The sequence below is a fragment of the Taeniopygia guttata genome, chromosome 1A, assembly GCF_048771995.1.
Source record: "Taeniopygia guttata chromosome 1A, bTaeGut7.mat, whole genome shotgun sequence".
NCBI lineage: Eukaryota > Metazoa > Chordata > Aves > Passeriformes > Estrildidae > Taeniopygia > Taeniopygia guttata.
The window spans coordinates 36,276,139-36,292,592 of NC_133025.1; the positions used below are offsets into that span (position 1 = coordinate 36,276,139).

The window sequence follows — 16,454 nt, forward strand, 5'->3', positions numbered from 1 at the left end:
TAAGTGCAATGAGGGTCCAACATCAAGCACGTTTTTTGAAGACTAAAGGGGATGAGTGTTTCTAAAAGGAAAAGAATGACTAGGAGTAAAGAAAAAAAAGATACATTGTGAGTACAGTCTTTCCTCTTAGAGCATTGTGCACATCATTTTACACTAAGATTGTTTTTCACAAGCACATTGCTGAGTAACCTTTTATGATCTAATGAAAGAAGTCCATACCTTTCCTGATCCCTCCATCAGTAGCACACGTGTAATCACCTGTTGTCAGTAGGAAACATGTTCCCCCTCTTCTGTTTTTGTCTCTTGTACTAGAACGTCTGATGGGAGGGAGCCTTTCACCAGGTGAGAGTGGCTGCTCACTTCCTGCACTGTCTTCACCTGATAACACTGGTTAAAGCACCATGCCCATTTACAGACAATAATGAATGAGGAAATGAGACATCACAAAGAGCTTACGCTGAATGCCAGATATTCCCATCACTCAAAAAGTAGATATAAAGTAAATCATTAGAAGAAAACAAGATTGCAATTCATCATTAATCAGTACAAAATGGCAAAAGATATACGTTTTGTTCAAGAATAAATGATCTTTCGACTTTCCTGTTCTCCTAAAATTTGTATAAAATTAGATTAAACTAACATGAACTAAGAAATAATCAAACCAAGGCTCAGTTAGTCACCTACTCTGGACTGTAACTTGTCAGAATACAGTCAGCCTTGGATATTTCAAACACTTATTTACTATTTTGGCTATCATTTTTGCTAAACAAGATGTCATATTAGGCATTTTTGTTTAGAATATATAGTTTAATGTTTTAAAGACAAGTCCTCACCCAGAAGGACTATATTTTCAATATTTGGCACTATACTCTGTTTATTAATGCACTTAGCTTTCATTTCCATATTTATTACACTTGCACTGCTTGTCATCATAAGTATCCAACATTAAATGCTGTCTCGGTCTCTGTACTTTATTTTGTCAAATGGAAAAACCTGTACCTCTCCTGATTTGTCACTCCCAAAGGACTCTCTTTTAAAATTATCTACCATTTCAAATTCAGGCCACACTTCAAGAAAAAGATCTCTTCTCAGTACAGAACATGACTTCAGCTTTACCTTTGCATATAAACCTGAGCATGTTTTTTTTTTTCTGAACTAGGAATGCAAAGGGCAGAATTCAGCCTTGAAGTTTTCCATGTAATTCATAGTGACTCTAATAACATTCTCTACTAGAAATAAAGCTACAGTGCGTGATGTAAGTGGTGGCACTACTGAAAAGAAAGATAACACTTTGAAATGGCTCCTTCTTGCATGTCTACTTTCTCTCTAACTTCAAGGATTATAACCCCTTGTAAATAAAGCTGTAGACACAAAAAAACCCCGTGTCTTTTAGTGAGAGACGCAGTGATCACACTGAGCCTTCTCCATTCAGAATACCTTTGGTAGGATCTGATGGCATGAAAAAGCTGCTATCCTTAACAATTTGAAGATGCTATCTCAAAGTAGGTATCAGTCAAAGCACTGAACAACTAGCTATATTTTACTATCAGTCTGAGTCTTTTCAAGCATTTCCATCCTTTTAAATACATTTAGGGTGTTCAAAAAACTGTTAATTTGTGAACAGTAACTCAGAGAGTGAAACCAAGCTTCTTTGAACATAAATGCTATTCAGTAACAGAGCAACAGACCGAAGAAGGATATTGTTCGGAGACGGATTTTCCAGACTCTTTTTTTTAAAAACTATATTTCAATTACTGAATTACACCAGTCATGAGTGGCTTTGTTCCTATTATACTTTAGCAGCTTTACAGCTGGAGTCTCATGACTAGTATGTGAGCTTTTAAACAGATTGCGCTTGGCTTAGAATAAATACACTTAAGAAACAAAAAAATATATTCTTGCTTCTAAACTAAGTATACTGAGAGGTAAAATTTACTCTTTAATTGCAACAGATTTGGAATATGGAGAAGTGGCTTGGAGGGACTGAGGCTATCATTTGATATGCAATTTCACTGAGTAAGCACAAAATACTCCTTATTCATCATTTGGAAGGCTAACAAATAAGGTAATAGAAATCACAAAAATCAACTGTAATAGCAATGATTGTGCTAAGGGCTGTCATTTTCTTTTTTCTTGACAAGATTTACATCAGCTATGCTAGTGTAATTTAATGAATAGTAAATATCATGCAATGTCTCATCTAACACAGATGAAGGAGATTCTTTTAGCCAGGGAAGCAGAATGCCAAATGGAAAGAAAACTAGAAAGAAAATTTCTTCCTATTTCCTTTGAGTGCTGGGCTTTGGATGTAAAGCACCTGCTCCTTTTAAATGACTGCTTCTTTGTAGGATCTTGCTTAACAGGCCACGATGTGGCACGGGCAAAGCTGACACAAGAGACAGACACTGAGGCAAAACACCATGGAGTCCAACAGGGTGGGACACGGTGGCTGCTCAAATAGTCACAGTCATGCAGAAAAACAAGAAACATCCATATAACGCAACAAACAACAGGCAAAAGAAAAGGTTGATATCATCAGCAGGAAAGCATTCTCAACAGAGCAAGCAAAACTGTATAGACCAGCTACATAGAGGTTTGGGAACATCACTATACCTATTTTTGTCCTCTATGAGACTGACACGCAAATGTTGGAGGGGAGAAGGGTGGGAGCTACATCTTCTCCTGGCAGAAAGACTGGCTGCTTTCTGACCCCTACCAAACATACTGGTCTATAAAGTGTTTTCAGAGGACATGCATTTCCAGTAGGGTCCTACCTGATGATCTGTTGTGTTCCATCAGCTGGTTGTCCTTGCCCAGGCAGATGTCACCCTGTGTGCTATTGCAGGCCATGTTTAAATCTGTCTTGCAGAAGGTGGGTGAGCTGGCTTGAGGAGCAGGAGGGATGTGCTTCTTTCGCTTCCTTGGCAGTTTCTGCTTTGCCATGGCCAGGGAGTAGTACATCCCAAAATTGTTAACTATCACAGGTACGGGCATGGCTATGGTGAGCACTCCTGCCAGTGCACACAGGGCTCCCACCAGCATGCCTGACCAAGTCCGTGGATACATATCCCCATACCCCAGGGTGGTCATGGTGACTACAGCCCACCAGAAGCCGATAGGGATGTTTTTGAACTGTGTGTGTTCACTCGCTGATGGGTCATTAGGCTGGGCTCCCACCCGCTCTGCGTAGTAGATCATAGTGGCAAATATCAAAACACCAAGTGCCAGGAATATTATCAGCAGCAGAAATTCATTGGTGCTGGCTCGCAGAGTGTGGCCCAGCACTCTGAGGCCCACAAAGTGCCGGGTGAGCTTGAAAATCCGGAGGATCCTGACGAACCTTACCACCCTGAGGAAACCAAGCACGTCCTTAGCAGCTTTGGAAGAGAGCCCACTCAGGCCCACTTCTAGGTAAAAGGGCAGGATGGCCACAAAGTCAATGATATTCAAGAGGTTTTTGATGAATTCAAGTTTGTTGGGAGAAAAAATAACACGTACTAAAAATTCAAATGTAAACCATACCACGCAGACTCCTTCCACGTATGTCAGTGCAGGATCTGTCTCAATCTCATACTGTAACACAGCTTCTGTCCCATTGATGACCTGCTCAGTTTTGTTTATAATAGTGTTGAAAGCCTCGTGTGTTTCCAGGCAGAAGGTTGTGATTGAAACTAAGATGAAGAATAAAGAGGCAAAAGCGATGAACTGAAACACAAAGAGATAAAAGGGACATCAGAACCACACAGCTCTTCACATTAATACAAATGATGTCTGCGTTTATAGAAAAACTTTTACTCATTCTTTCCCAAATGGCTGACAAATTCATACACATAAAAATTTCCATCTAGGCCAGAGAAGAGCAGCAAACAGCTCTCGCACACAGGTCAGGATCCAGATGCAGGAAAAGTCTTGGCAATGGATATCATGACAAAATGCAACTCATTAAGAAAGTGGCAATCAATTCTTTAATCTGTACTAAACTGTCTGAATTTGATTCAGATGTCAAGGTTCCTTGCAAGCAGTCCCCATAGACACCAACCACAGCAGTACTTACACTGGTCCAGCTCTCACATGGTGGAAAATGTGGGCTGACGCTAACGGTCTTGAGATTATGGTTCAGAAGTCACACCTGTCTTGAAAAGCACCTCACAGGGATCTAGGAGAAGATCCAAACTCCATGTTTCTTTTAGATTTTCAATGATTTTCAATGATCAGTAAGTATCCTCTACAAATACACGGTATTTACTGATAGAAAATGTCTTCTGTGTTACAGGTAGAGTTGGTTGTGTAGCCTATTATGTTTGTAGCCATCCATCACTGATTCTCTAGGGCAGCACTAAAAGTAAACCTTGCAGAACCTCACATACTGTGGTAGCAGAACTTTGCCACAGCCTTAGGATCTACAATCTTGCTAACTACATTACAAATTCAGGGCAATCCAAACAGAAAGGGAAATACAAATTCAGTTCTAGTAGGGGCAGGTGAATTGATAAAATACAGGTAAATAACCTGGAAACAGCCATCACAGGAGATTGTTTAGGACTTAAAAAGCACATACTGCCTGATCTTTAACTCAGCTATCACAGTCAAGCATTGAATAAAAGAGAACATCCAGGACAGGGTCTCAAAAATTAACACTGAGCCAAATAGCTAGAGTGGGAGATAGATTTTCTTCCCACTAAGGACTATGCACCAAATGAAAAGGTATTTTCATTTGTGCATATCTATGAGGCCAGTTGTTCCTTTGCTACAATGGTCAACTTCTTTTCAATGACATTACAACCATATTAGCTAGTATTCAAACAGCAGTGGCGTGGTACATAAATAACATTTTTTTTTTTTTTTGAATTTGCATCTTAATAAACATTTTATAGCCAGTATTATCCTGGGGTAAAAAAACCTTCTGGAGACATGAAGATTTTTAGAAGTGTTAGGAGCTCAAGGAGGCAAAAAGATGCCTAAACAGGCTAAAAATATCGAGTATCTAGTTACCATACTGATTGGTAAAAATCTAGTTGCAAGGCAGACAAAATAACAGCCATAAGCCACTTTAATCTAGGATACAGCATTGTGGCAAAACTGATTTGGTGTACTTCAGATATCAATGATTTAATTTAGTATTAGCATTCATATTTAGTGTTATGTGCCACAGGAACTTATTTGGGCTCGCACGATACTGAATGCTGGTATTTTTCTAACACAGACCACTTGTTAGACAACAAAATATTGTCTCCACAACTTGTAAAGATAATTCCTTTTATTCTGGAAACAAGCTTGAATTTGCCGTGCAGGTCTGGAAAATTTATTACATTCAGATTCATGAGATGGATCTATGAAAAATTCCATTTAACTACCTATAACAGATATTTGCAGGTAATTTATGGCTTCCTTTTCCCAGTCAAGGAAAGCAAGGTATTACAACATACTCTACAATTGCAAACTCTAAATCTGTTGCCTTTCAAAAAGTACTGACTCAGGGACTGAACACTTATCATCCAGTCTGGACTTCTAGCCACAAGCTAAGCAAACAGTCTTACACTGTCTGAAGTTTACTGAACAGGCTTTTCTGCCTTTGCCTTAACTACAAAACTGCTGCATGCTCATAGCTCAAAGCACCTGACACCAACACACACAAAAGAGCTTCAATCTTGTGTGAGACAACTAGAGTCAGCAAATACAACCAGATTTATACAACCTAAGTGAATTAATCTCAGCAGATCTTTGCAAAACTTCTCCACAAGAAAGACAGATAATATATCGGACTCTAAGACACTGGTGGGCTAAAAATGACCCTTGGGTGTCTCCTAGAGCATCCTCCAGAATCCTTCTACATAGTCAAGGATGGAAAAAGGAAACAGATCTTTGGAGCCTGAGTCACTAAAGCTAAGTCAGCACTGTAGTTTGTAATTTGGGAGGGAACTTTTGACAGATAAAATATTGGGCAACCTCTTCAACGGCAACACTGGTGATTTCAGAAAACTGTGATTATTTTTTTGTCTGAAAAGAGAAGAAAACTACATTCAGCCTGACCAAAGCAAAATTTACCAACAACAAAATAACTTACCAACAACTCAGATATGACAAGGATTAATTGTGTATTCAACAGTGCAGTGAGCCCAACAGTATGTAAATAATTACTACTGTTTTCTGGACTGTATTTCAGAGTCCACTCAGGTTCAGAAACCTTCTAAAAAAATGTCAAATACCAAGAGAGTAACTACAGGTAGAACTGCCTGACAAGCTATTTATTACTGTTTTTCTTAACATTGACACTGCATAGACATTGCACTTGGCAAGACAGATTGAAATTTTTAGCTGTGCACCTCCACTCAGTGTTTTACTGTCCCTAAAGGAAAAGACATTAATTCATGTCCACAAGCTATCCTAAAGACAGTCATGTTCCAGAAATTAGAACAAAGACAAGAAAACACTATCAATCTGGTGACAGATTTCTTGGTAAACCTGCAATAAGCATTCATAGAAATGTAAAACATTAAAATGTAAACATTTTGCCATGCATATGCATGCCATCACTGATTTTGAGCAAAAACACACATTCCTTTTATATCTCATTGCATTTAGTTTTAAATTGCCAGTTCCTTGGATCAGGACAGAGCTTGTATAGCACCTAGGAAGATGACACCTCATACACGAGACACCTACATTGTTATTACAAAAATCAAAAGACTAAGAGAACATGCAAGAGGCAGATACAAAGACCAATGCAAGCAGGCACATTTTATGAGTCAAAAAAATGCTTAGAGATTAACCTTATATTAACAAAGATGCATCCTTAGTATTCTATTACATAATTCCAGGCAATGTATTGAAAAGTCTCTATCATGTTTTTTCATACACAGCTGCAATTATAGAAACAAAATTAAGTCATATGCTATCCCCATTTTATGCTGTCCTTCTCCTTCATCCTAATTCCAGCTTCTCTAAAATAATTAGCCTCTAAAAATGCATCCATTTTTGTCATGTGGGCAAGCACCACATTTCGAATAAAGACAGTAGAGTTTGGAACTCAGATTCTTTAGTGGATGTTACCAACCAAGTCCCATTCCTCAGTCTTGCAATAGTTCCTCAGTCCACAATAGCCAGGGTAGCACACACAACTTTTTGTTTCCTTTTTTCCTTTATGAAGCACAACATTCTAAAAGGAGTTAGCCTGATCATTATTTCAGAAAGGTTACACCAAGAGACAATTTTCTGTTTGAATTATTAGCAAAGTTTTACTGTGAGAAGTTCTGAAAACTTTGGTTTTGACTAGTTGCAAGACAAGTTCAGCCAAGGTATAGAGCAAAACATCTTATTCACCCCTTTTTTAAACCAAAGATTGCAGCCCTAACAACTTTTTTGAGAGTCTTCAAAAAAAAAAACAAAACAAAAGCTGAAGAAAAAATTTTAAATAATATCCAATAATCATGATCTTTTCCTCATTTCTTAAAAAGGGGCTGGTTTGGGTTTTTTTTAAGTAATTGCTTCTGGTTTGCTTCAATGGATGCGATAAAATTAATTTTCTTCATTTAGGTTTTCTTTCTTCCTCCTGAAGGAACCATCTTTCTAAGTGACAGAATGGTTGTAGACACACACTGTTGTCAAAACTGAAATTAACACAAATTGAATTAACAAAAAGTTCAGTCCATTTTTGCCAGAAGAGAGCAGTGAAAAGTTACAAAAATGTTCAGTATGTAATACACAGCATGTAGAGCATTCCTCAGTAAGAAGTTAAAGCTCTCAGTAGGCTGCTGTTTCCCTCTGCTCATAGTTTGAAGGCAGTGTGAACCCAATTTTGTTCTTGTGTGTCAGCATCACACATTCAGACAGTAGAGATTCCATCTCCCAGCTTGTCTAGTTGACAGGATCACCAGCCAAGCTCTGTTCAGCCAAGTTCTACTAATATTCACAGTAAGTGGATTCATAATCTACAACTCAATTTTCAATGAAGCACATAAATCTAGAGTGTGAGGTGCCTGAAGATAACTTGCTGGAAGTAGAAAATTTTATGGTTCTTACTTTGAATTCAGTGTCTCATGGGGGACTGAGTAGCTCAGAGTTTAAAGCAATTTCAAAATTGACAACCAATTCTAGAACACCAAATTGAGCAGTCTGTGGATTAGCAGAACTTTTATGAGTCCAAAGTCATGTTTCACCTTGCACATAACTCCTTAAGCGCCTTGAAAAATTCAGGTCACTAAAAATTGTGGCTGCAAATGACCTGACAACAGTTTTACCTCATAGGCCATGTCTGGATTTCCCAGTAGAAAAAGGCACAAGGTCAGAGGATGCTGTGGCTCACATCTGACCCACACACACATATTTCCTTTCCAAGCAAACCCAGACTTGGACTGGTCGTTGTCCTGGGATGGAGCCAGGGCCTTGCTGAGCCATTCTACAGCTCAACAGCTTTGACAGAGCCCGAACAAAGCAACAGCAGAGCTGGAAATTTACCCTCACGCTCAGATGTATTATACATATTCATAAAATCAGACTGACCCTACTCATATTTAAAATAAGTTTCTTCTATCAATCCCAGGTCCTTAAATAAGCAAGTATTTCTACACAATTATTTAGTGTTCCAAAAGGGACAGGTCACAGTCAGTAAAGAGGTTAATGCACAGCAAAGTATTAATAGTCACAGTCATCCTCACTTCTTGCTTCACATTTAAGTTTTGAATAAAATCTCTCACCATATTTCAGCTTTTTCCCAAAAAAAGTTTGTATCTTGTCTGGATACAACTTGTTCTGGGGTTGGATCTCAACACCTCCCCTTTCAACTCCCCTCACTGTGTAATGTATATTTTCTACCATGAGCACTGAATAGCAGCTTTTAAGAATCATTTAGTTTGAGTTACATTTCAGGACACAGAAATTTTGCTCTTGACATACTTGACAATGGAAAAAGAAAATGAATATTTAATAAGCCCTTGAAAATACAATACTTAATATTCTCTAATGCAGGTACAGAATTGCCTTTAAAGAAATAAGATTAAAACATTGCTTTAAATAAATTTCTTCACAGGCACATTATGAGATTAAATACATGTGTGTTGCTAGAACTTAAAACAATTTTTAAAAATCAACATTCCTCCCCACCACACTCATAGACTAAAAATACAACTATAAAGCAGCCAAGAAAAGAGACTTTGATGCTTTTTTTTTCTAAAGAAACTAACTCTGATGGCTTGCTCACTATTATAACCAAAACACTGCTTTCATTACAAAAGGTAAGAGCCTACTGAATCACTTAATTTTTTCTGACAAAAACAAGAGTAGAAGAGTTTCCACTCATGTGTTCTTTGCTTTCCCAGATCATTCATGTTAACCAGAACCTTAAAAACCAGGTAACTTCTGTAGGATAACAGAAAACTTAAAAGGAAAGAAGTATTTTTCTATAGTGCCATACTCATTTTGATAAATAAAAAAAAGTCCAAATTTTAGAATATAAAAATTATTCCCAGTGATATCTGTTCATATCTGCTAGTTTAAGCCTCATCTTTTCATATTTCAGAATATAAAACAAATTATTTGAAAAAAATAACTGTTTCTGCCTCATACTGACCCTCTGACCACAAAAAAGTAAGCTTTTCTATGCATTACATGCTCCACTCTCACTGACTACAAGAATTTAGTCATATATATGCATAACAAAATTGTATTTTACAAATTTTCTTCATATGTATTTTAAGAGTCATAGATCTATTTCTTAGGCTAAAACAGTTAAATAGTTTTTATACCAAAATTATATACTCCCATCATAAACATTATAAGCTGATATTGATTTTTTTTTTTTTTTGGTCTCTCTCAGGGTTCAGAAAAGAAACGTATTTTTTTCCTGTAACTCTTCCATAATTTTTTCCTGTAATATTTTCCAGAAGCCTTTTTATTCTTTCAGGAATTCAAACTGTCAGTTTCTGAAAGCCCCCTAGCTCTGTAGGGGGCTTGAATGAGACCCAGTCAAACAGGAAACAGAGCCAAAACCACGTACTGTTTCTAATCAGTCTTAACTAACTTGCAATGCTGATTTTTTTAATCTAGTTTTATAGCTGCTTAGCCATATAAAACCAAAGTCTCAAAATAAAAAAAAATCCCATAAAAAATCCAATAAATTTAAAGGATTTGGGTATTCAATGAGAATATGACTCAATTCTGAATGTTACTTCTGCAGAAAAAGAAGCTGCATTTGTAAAGCACATAGCATGCTTCACTCAAAGTAGCAACTAACCTTGGCAATGAAATCACAGAATTAGATATCACTTCCAGCTTTAAAGAGAGTTCTTTTTGTTTAGATTTGACAGATTTTCCTCGTTTCTTATTTCAACATGATAGATTTTTTTTCCCTCTGTTTAATTCCATCTGGCTGTCAGGAGACTGTTAAAGTCATAATGTGATTTCAGAATGAGCTCTTGTGATGACTTACCTCTCTATATAGTTTAATGTTCTGTGTGGCAGAACTTGAACATTAATGTGCATTTTTCATAAACCCAAATACCTCACCAAACATACCATCAGTCTCTTCCCAACTCTTTTTCTCAAAGCTGCTATTCTTCCTTAGCTGTAAGTTACCTTTGCAAAATTATCATTTAATGAAAAAAAAAAAAACAACAAACAAACAAAAACACAAAAAAAAGAAGGCAAAGTCACAAGTTTTTATGTCATGATGCATTTTCAGTGCACTGTATCTGGATATACTTAGTAAGAAAATAAATACCATCAAAACCTATTAACCAAACTACTGGCATTTAAACTGTAAACTCAAGGCAAACATATTATCAATTTACTTCACCACTCATAAATCATAATCTCTCACATTATTTCTCTCCAAAGATTAAGGAATTGATACAGACATAGTATTTTAAATAAGCTATCAAAGGGGAAACAAAAACATGGTACATAAAGTGTGACATTCACAATATGAATGTCACAATAAAATATCAAGCACTAAGACCAATTTTATGTCTCTAAAAACCTGTAAGACATCCTCCTCCTGGGGAATAATGTGGAATGTCAAAATTAAAGTGTTTTTTTAAATGTCTACATAAAGATTTAACAGCCCAGCCGTAGCATCCTAATTGGGAAACTCTGGCCATCATAATACCTCAATCAACATCAAGCCACAATTAGAACAGTTCCTGACAATATTTTTGTTTTCATACTACAAAAGATAGGTCTACTCTTTTCAATTTACCAATACAGTTCTACCTCATTTCTACCCTCTCCTGCTAACAACATTTGGCATTCAATTTAGCAGTTAAACTGCTGCTGTTACAATTCTACACAAATTCATAACTGAATGAAAAAAAAAACAACTGTATGTCAATACATTTTTATTGGTATACTGTCTAAGAACAGCCTATAGCTAATGTTCAATATGTAGATTTATAGTGCAGTAGTATTTACAGCTGAGAGTAGCTACAATCTGTATGTAGTAGTGAGAACACAAATGTTCTCTTTCTGGTTCATTTTTTTCTCATTTGTTATAGTTTTTAAAAACCGTTGTTTTTCATTACAGCCGGAGCACAAATAAAAAGGTTATTAATGCATCTTTTCATATTTAGAAATCCAGGCACAAAATTAAGTCACTGTAACTAAGCTGTTAGGTAAATCAGCAGTCTAACACCAGTTTGACCCAGATACATGTCTGACTCAACAAATCGTAATCACATCTACATTTTAAAGCAAAAAGAAAACCAGAGTTACAAATCATTCTGCATTTTAATTGCCTTTAAATGATATATATCTTTCTAAAGAATTCAAAACTGATTTACAAAGCTACCCTGATTTAGACATATGTTCTCCTGATCAGCATGGAAAACTTTTTCCTCTGCCAAGTAACTGGAAAGAAGACTTGAGAATGAATTTCTATGGCAGGACCACACCTCATGCAGTGGGATTCCCGGAGACAGGACTGATCTGCTGCCCAGGACATTCCCTCATACTCCATCCCTCATTGCCTACCATCTAAGAAGATTACTAATTTCCTAAATGACCACTGTTGTTTCCCACTAGGCAAATCAAAATCCTCTGATTTTGTTGTCCCATGGAGCAGCTAAGTAAAACATGTCATACCAACACACAGCATACATTGCACTGCATGCTATTGCCTCTTGGGGACTCAGCAGAAGTCCTTGAACAGCAATTACGCTTCCTCCAGAAGCTTCTGTTTCCATTCACTTGAATTTAAGAAGCTTGCTTCACTTTTTTCTGGGCTGTGGCTGTTGCAGCAATGTTTTTGGTTTAACAGATCGCTGTATGCATTATGTTAACTAAACTTGGCATTTATATTCTAGCAATCATTTTTTAAAAAGGCACACAAGGCTCACTTTGCCCTTGTCTTACTGAAAAGGCCTGCATGGCTATGTGACTTGATAAGCAAACCACTGCCATTCATTCATTAAACATTGCTATAAATCAAACAGGCAAAATATTTATAGCAGCTGCAAAAACGCAATGGATGTTTTTTCCCAGAGTCAAAGCAAAGGTGAGAAAAAGAGGAATTCACAGCTTGTATTCTGGCCTTGTATTAGACATTCAGGTTTCTTATTACTAAAAGAGCATATTCTAAAATGAGCTAAAATTGTCTGAAGGGAAGAAGAATGCAGATTTTGAAGCATGCATTTCAGCCAATCCCAAATTTACATAATGTGTCAAATTAGCCTCTCTGTTTGCTTTGTTGCCCTTCTCTAGACTACCTGCTGTTCACATCATTACAGGAAAGATTAGGCTCTGGGAGCTGGCAATTTGAAATACTACACAGGCAGTATCTTTCTTTCTGCACTTGATTTATCATGAGAAGTTCTCCTTTGGCTCAATAGGTCAAAACTGGAAAAAAATCTTCAGTATAATACTATTTATTATTAATAGACTTTTACACCCATGCAGACAAATGGTGAAAAGAGAAATATTCTTAATATAAATTAATGAAAATTCTATTATAATGTAGTTTGCCCAGTACATAAATCTCATGTCCGTTAAAATTACAGAAACATTTTCATCTGTATCATCTCTGTCTCACTTAAGCACTCAGGCTCATTTATGTCTGTGTTTCCTCTCCCTGAAAACAGGTCTGATGGCCTAATTTAAAACTACACTTGGGTGAATTCAGAAGAGATTTTGAGGCTTGACATCCATTAAGATTTGTCATAGAGCCGATCCCAGCTTTCATCAGAGAAGCCTTTTTACCAACTCATGTAACCGCTTTTTGTTATCCTGAAAGTATTCAAAACATTCTGGAATTATTTACTAGTGTTCCAGGCCTGTGTCTTTCCTGTATAACATAATAAGACTTCTACTACCAGTGCTGGAAAGAAAACTTAAAACTTTAACTTCTTAAAAATTGAAGCCATTTCCTTGCTACTCCGAAGTATATGCAAAGTCCTTAAACCACTGATTAACAGGTCTCCTTTGACTGGAAGCTTTTCCTTCTGTACACTATATAAGTAGCACTGGGTTAGTTTTTCATACCTGCACCACAGTAATAAAATAGATTTGATAGCAACTAGCACTAGCACCTAGCATGATTGCAACTTAGTTATGGGAAAGCAAAACCATAAGGAATAGGATACCCAGGCTGTGGCATTGCCTAGCCCTTAGTTGCTTGATAGGATAGTCGAAAGGATGAGCTTCCAATGGAGCAGGTTTTGTGGAGTAATCTAGACTGAATTAAAGCAAATCATGAACACAGAAACTTCAGCCTGCGGCCTGAACTGCCACAGCTGCAATCCCATAGACAAAACCTCTCTGCCATTTGCACTAGCATGGCAGCCAACAACTGGAGTAGTTTAAGTGGCTTGTGGCAGAGCATACAGCTCTCCAGCTCCCTGCTTCTACCTTGAAAAACCTCTAGGAAGTACAGACTTTTTTTCTCCATCAGATGTCCAGAGTTTGACCCTTTCTTCATTTCCAACTCCAATGTGTCACTGCCCTGGTACTTTCTCTTCCTGTCCTTCCCTCCCTTTCTCAGCCCCAGCTCTGTTCCTCAGATTCATTGCTGGATCCCAGACTTTTTTCCTCTCTTCTTCTGATCAACCTGTTCTTACCTTATTTGCACATCCATGTCCTATACCTCTAATCATTCTTTATTTCCATATGCAGCTCTCTTTCCAGAGCTGATGTGCCTCTGCTCTTCCAGGCCCCAGACTCAGCCTTCACCTCACAGGCTACCTGGCTATTCGTCCCAGGCCACTTGCTCAGTTAGTTTTCTCAGCTTGTTAGCCTCTCTGTATCTTTCTACCTCACTCCACATTTCTGGACCTTCAAGCCCTTGTCCTTTGACATAAATCACAACCACCTTCCTGTTTTCCATCTCCAAAAGTAAGAGACCTTCCTTCTGCTCCAGTGCTGATAGCACTCCATGGTCCCCTGGTCCAGCAACTCACTGTCATGTATCTTTTCTCCTCATCTCACAACCTCATCAGGATTTTTATGCCAGCCTACACTCCCTGTGCAGTTTCTGTGACTTTTATATTTGTTTCTGAAGGGCATATGTGCCTGGAAACTCATCTGATTTTTCCAACCGAATTACTGGCCTAATGAAAGATATTTTTTCTTTCAAACCTGGTTTGACTTTGAGATGAAGGCTTCCTCCCCTGCATCAACTAGATTCCAGGAAAATGGAAAGGAGCACATATATTGACCCTAATTTAAAAAAACTACCTTCTAATAAAATTAAAACAACCCCTCTTCAGAGAAATATTTACATCTTTCTATCATCAAATCACTGGACAGTCTATAAAACAGAAACAGTATCTCATCTTTACCCTTTTCCTAGGCCAGACAAGACAGCGTCCTTGCAAATCCTCCATGATCTCACACGACCCTCTAGAAAGACTTAGTATTTAAAAAAAAAACTCTTTGAGATACCTAAATCAATGCACTTTAACACTCTGGTACAGCTGAAAGAATGATGCACTTGGAGAAGAATTTCAGGTCAGAAGGGTGTTTTTATGAGAGAGAGAAGGGTAAGACTGCTGAAACTCCTGAGCTCAATGTATGTATGTTTCAAGTTCACAACACAATCACACAGATCAAAGCTAAATTTAGAGACCGTGAATTATTCATTGCAACTGTTGTCAGCTAGGCTTATCTGAACCCTGAGGAACCAAGCATATCACCCAAGACATGTTTTTTTTCAGACCTATCTTTTGGCTCCATGGTGCAAAAAAATTGTGTTGTTGGTCAACCAGTTACCCAGAATCTTGTTGAAGGTTTTTTGAAAGGTAAATAACTATATGTAGGTTAATTCTACTTTGTAATACATTAAAATTCCATTTAAATTTGTCTCCAGGAATGAAGAAGTGATAGCTCAATTGAACAGAGAAAGCAAAAGTAAGAAAGAAAAAGGGCACCAGTGCAACAGTTATTAGGTTACTCAGACAACTGTGACATTCAGATTTCATTCTCTGTTCAAAGCGAGATGAACTTGCCTTGAGTTCAAGGCTCTCCTCCAGAACCTGGGAGAAGCATATGAAAAAGATTACACAAGTTTATGAGAGGGATTATATGACATTGGGCCTGTGATAAAAAAGGATTGGATCAGAGACTCAAGAGGTTCCCCCAGCCTCTTGTCCCATGAATATTTCCAAATCCAATTTACACATCTATTTAATACACAGATTATGTTCTAAGCTATTGCCATTGCAAACATTAGCACTGACTCTGTAAACAGCACCATTTCAAATGTATTCCTATTATCTAGCTTAAACATTCTCTTAGAGCTTCATCACCACTTTGCATGAGGGACTGACACTAATACTTACATTCAGGGCTGGACTAACCAGCACAAGGACAAATATCAGCAATGTTGTGCATCATCCTGCTGAAGATTCCTTTATTCAAGAGCTTGTAGTTGACAAGCAGAAGCCTGCTAGCAGCAGAGGGGGAACCATACCGGACTTGTTTTGTGACCTCAGGAAAACCCAGGAATGAATTCCTGTGCCAAATCTGTCAAGACACCATGACATATATATTTCTTCACAACCAGGTTCTGATATGGACAAGAGCATTTATCCCAATCCAGTAGGCTTCAGAAGAAGCCTCCCCAAAATGCCAGGGAAAGCTACTGTCTATCTACTGCTTATAATAACTCATCTCTTTCAGAGGTATAACAGCTATTCAGAAAGTTAATATCTTTATCCTTATCCTTGTGATTCCAAATGCCACTTATTTTTTAACTTACATTATTAGCTTAGTTATGAAAAAAATCAATACTGGAATATACACAATGGACCCATTCCAGGATCTTTTAATTACATTTTCCACACAAAGTGTGGGAAGAAGTATAAACTTAATATAATAAAAAAATGGATGATCTGGATGCTAAAAATTCACCTACAGTAAAGCAGCCAGCAGTAAGTACTCCAATTATCATGTATATGTCAGAGTGAGCACGCCGTTGAGTTGGCTGGGGGAGATGTTTTTCTGTGCAACTAGGGTTTTGAGCAAGATAAAAG

At 37.5% G+C, this 16,454-nt stretch overlaps 1 protein-coding gene across 9 annotated transcripts in view; it reads right to left on the minus strand.

Annotated features, from left to right (window-relative positions):
- Positions 1-16,454, minus strand: part of KCNC2 (potassium voltage-gated channel subfamily C member 2) — a 99,782-nt gene that overhangs the window by 6,628 nt on the left and 76,700 nt on the right. For 6 of the 9 annotated variants that reach the window (XM_041712764.2, XM_030260001.4, XM_041712720.2 and 3 more), the window contains exons 3-4: positions 2,775-3,705; positions 220-387 (exon numbers count right to left, since the gene is read on the minus strand). In XM_041712764.2, coding sequence (XP_041568698.2) covers positions 220-387; positions 2,775-3,705 — 1,099 coding nt within the window. Of the gene's footprint in view, positions 1-219; positions 388-970; positions 2,450-2,774; positions 3,706-16,454 lie in introns of those variants that run through there. The other 3 variants (XM_030260049.4, XM_030260031.4, XM_030260021.4) reach the window with 2 other exon arrangements.